The 3,360-nt window shown below is 39.4% G+C and overlaps 1 protein-coding gene across 2 annotated transcripts; it reads left to right on the top strand.

Annotated features, from left to right (window-relative positions):
* Positions 1 to 201: 201 nt before the first annotated feature.
* Positions 202 to 3,117, top strand: LOC122146014. 2 transcript variants are annotated; one of them, XM_042763050.1, is made up of 6 exons: positions 202 to 1,248; positions 1,417 to 1,484; positions 1,606 to 1,777; positions 1,902 to 2,147; positions 2,319 to 2,497; positions 2,595 to 3,117. In XM_042763050.1, the coding sequence occupies exons 2-6, from the start codon at positions 1,449 to 1,451 to the stop codon at positions 2,622 to 2,624; spliced, it is 663 nt and encodes a 220-aa protein (XP_042618984.1). In that variant the 5' UTR covers positions 202 to 1,248; positions 1,417 to 1,448; the 3' UTR covers positions 2,625 to 3,117. The 2 variants fall into 2 exon arrangements, with proteins under 2 accessions (XP_042618984.1, XP_042618983.1); XM_042763049.1 differs by having other exon boundaries at positions 202 to 1,326.
* The last annotated feature ends 243 nt before the right edge of the window (positions 3,118 to 3,360 follow it).

Genomic DNA, 3,360 nt, shown 5'->3' with positions numbered 1-3,360 from the left:
GTCCACAGACCTGTTTGCTCTGTAGGCAAACTGAAGAGGATCCAGTAAGGGTCCAGTAATGTCCTTCAGGTGGGCCAGCACCAGTTTTTCAAATGACTTCATGACCACAGACGTTAGAGCCACAGGCCTGTAGTCATTTAGTCCTGTAATTTTGGATTTCTTTGGGATGGGGATGATGGTGGAGCGTTTGAAGCATTTATGTATTTATTTATTCATGTATTTATTTATGTATTTATTTAATTAGTAAACAGAATAACTGGATTCAGCATTATCTACAGTCATGAGTATTGGTTGGTTTGGTGTGAGTTAGCTGTATATTCACTGGATATTGGTTTCTTGGCTGTGCTTCAGGAGTTTGCAGGCTGCTATAAATCTTGCAGCTATATTTGCACATTCTGATTTTTAACCAAGAATGAAGTTGAGTTTTTCAGTTGGGGTGCAGTTATTAAATTGGGGAAATATTTTGTTTGGGATAGTCGTTGTATCTGATGGTTTGGTATTTGGGGCATTCTGTGAGGAAGTGCAGCTCTGTTTCGATCTCTCCCAGAATGCAGTGGGAGCAGAGTCTCTCCTTGCGGGATCTGCCAGGTTTGTCTGCGCCGGCCCGTCTCTACGACCAGACTATGCTCGCATCGTCTATACATCGTCAATGTTTTACTGAATTTGACATCAGTCACTGTGCTCAGGTAGTTTGCCAATGCAGAGCACGAATTCTGAGTATGGGTCACCATACTTGGCTGTATGTCACTTCACTTTCATGTTTTTGTGTTTGCTGTTTTTTAGCACAGTAATTGAAACCCCACATTATAAAAAGAGGAAGTTTGTCGTTCATGAAGAAAACCTCATTGAGCTCTTCAGAAAGTGTCCTGTCTCCACAAGGAGCTGTGTTGTACATGCTAGGACTGTGGGAACGCTTCTGTGCGTGGACCAGGTTTGCACACACTGTGAACATCAGAAGACTTGGACAAGTCAGCCATATGTCACAAACATACCTGCAGGAAATATCCAGCTGTCTGCAGCTGTCATTTTTAGTGGAGCCTCCTTCTTGCAAGTGGAAAAGGGAAGGCACTTTTTCTTTACATACCCATGAAACCTCTGTGCCAGTTGTAATATGACTAACATTCCTCTTTCTTTGTGTCTAGTTCTTCTAGGCATATAATATCACAGGAATTAGTCACACAACCTTCCTGAAACACCAACGGAATTTACTTTTCCCCACAATAAACTGGCTGTGGACTGTACACCAAGGTACAGTTATTTCAGAGACCATCAACAGTGGAGACATAGTTTTGGGCGGTGACAAGCGAGCAGACTCTCCAGCTATGTGTAATTTACTAAAAATATTGTTATGCAGTGTGTCACATTTTTCAAGTTAAACAACCAAAAATATGAATTTTCTGATGATTAATTATTCAGGGCACTGTGCCAAATATGGGACCTACACAGTGATGGACCTAAGAACAAACCGGATAATTGACATTCAGGTATTTTTTTTTCGTTTATGAATGTTAATTCAGTGCTAACATATACATGTATGGTATTATTCTGAGACATTTTCTGAAGTAATCGCTACTTTGAAATAACATAAATGTATCTTTTTTATAGAGCAATGAGGTCGGTAACAGCCAACGCATGGAAAAGGAGGGGTTGCAGCTTGAGCAGAGAGGGCTCCGTGTTCAGAAGATTGTCACGGATAGGCTTCCTGCTGTCATGAAGTTCCTCAGGGACAGCAGACCGGGTGTTGTGCGCAAGTTCGATGTATGGCACATAACAAATGGTTTGCTTTGTAATAGAACTTATGTTCCAGATATACGGGGTAGAAACTGTACTCAAACATTTTTATATATATCTGCCATATAGCTGTCAATCATTCTGTTATTTTTGTTCTATTTATTGTTTAGGTGTTGCTAAAAAAATGGACTCTCTTGCAAAGCTGAAGAGTTGCAGAGAAGTTGGTGCTTGGAAAAAGAGCATTGTAAACCACCTTTACTGGTGTAGTGAAAGTTCATCTACAGGCAGTGAAATTGTAGCCAAATGGAAATCAGTTGCCAACAACATGCAGAACATACATGAGCATGACAGGGAATTTCCAAAATGCCTCCAACAACCGCTTGTGGGAGATCAAGCAAGAAAGTGGCTCAAACCAAGTAATGACAACCATATAAACATATTGATATATTATCTGTTTTTGTATGTGTAGCATTGTGCCTTTTTAATGATAACGTGAAGCAATTACATTTATTTTCTGCTATTGCATTAATTTCCTTGATTTATCATTAGCAATGTGTTCATATGTCTTATTATCTCATTATGTACAGCTGCATGTGAGCAGCTCAGTGGTGTAATCCTGGCTCCAAAACTGCTTAGGGATCTTGAGAATCTAAGTGGTGATTACCAGTCTTCATCAAGTTTCGTCATCCGGTTTGTGCCAAAGAGTGTGGAATTCTCCTATGTGGGAATGTTCTCATCTGCAATTATTGCCTTGGACAAATTTCTTGTATGAATTTTTGACAGCTTCCTGGAGCAAATAACACTGAACATTGCTAAAGTGGGAGGTGATTTACAGTATGTAACAGTATCTTTTTTCATCTTAGATCACAACTGGCAGCCATGCACTACAATGAAAACAGTGCAAGAACACAAGCCACTACTGCTGCTGGACAGCTTAGATGGCACATACAGTATCCTCGCTACAAAAGGGTGAATGCACAATGAGCCCGCTAAAGAGAAGTCCTACATATGGTTATTTCTTTGAGGTTCGACTATGAGGCAATTTTGTCATTTTTAACACTATTTTCATTGTATGCTGCAGGGTATGTAGATGGGCTGATGGAGTTGCTTTTTGACTGTGTTGAGCAGCCCATGCAGTTCCAGGACAGGCTCAAGCAACTGCAGGTTCCAGAACACCTGTGCAAACAGTTTACCAGACCTAATAAGTTGGATGCTGTGGCACTGCACACATCACGCTTCAAGTCGATTAACTGCACAGAATATAAGAGCCACATAATCTATGCACTATAATTCTTCATATCCACTGTCAAGTAACTTAAATTTTAATAAGAGTAATTGTGGATCTGATATTTATTTATTTTTACATTACCATTGACGAAAGAGAACTATAAGTGATGTATATGCATTTAAATCCATTTTTATTCAATAAATGTTTAATGCAAAGAAAACATCATCTTTTTGTTTTTGGGTTGAATGTGTCGACAGTGGTTAAATACTTTAGACAAACTTATTATTACCAGTGCATGTCTGTTTTTCTGTCTAATTTAGCAGCTTTAGAGATTGTATAAGTGCCATTCTCACCTCAGACGTTTGCAAAATACTGAATCATCTTTGCTGTTCACACATCTT

This window comes from Cyprinus carpio, chromosome A8 (assembly GCF_018340385.1).
Source record: "Cyprinus carpio isolate SPL01 chromosome A8, ASM1834038v1, whole genome shotgun sequence".
Taxonomy (NCBI): Eukaryota; Metazoa; Chordata; class Actinopteri; order Cypriniformes; family Cyprinidae; genus Cyprinus; species Cyprinus carpio.
This window is presented reverse-complemented; position numbering and strand designations above follow the sequence as displayed.

Bases quoted from the DNA above. Each gene is read 5' to 3' on its own strand.
- LOC122146014 (XM_042763049.1), top strand. The intron at 1,778-1,901 runs GTTTGCTTTGTA...TTTATTGTTTAG, and splicing joins TGTATGGCACATAACAAATG to GTGTTGCTAAAAAAATGGAC. The intron at 2,148-2,318 runs GTAATGACAACC...CATTATGTACAG, and splicing joins AAGAAAGTGGCTCAAACCAA to CTGCATGTGAGCAGCTCAGT.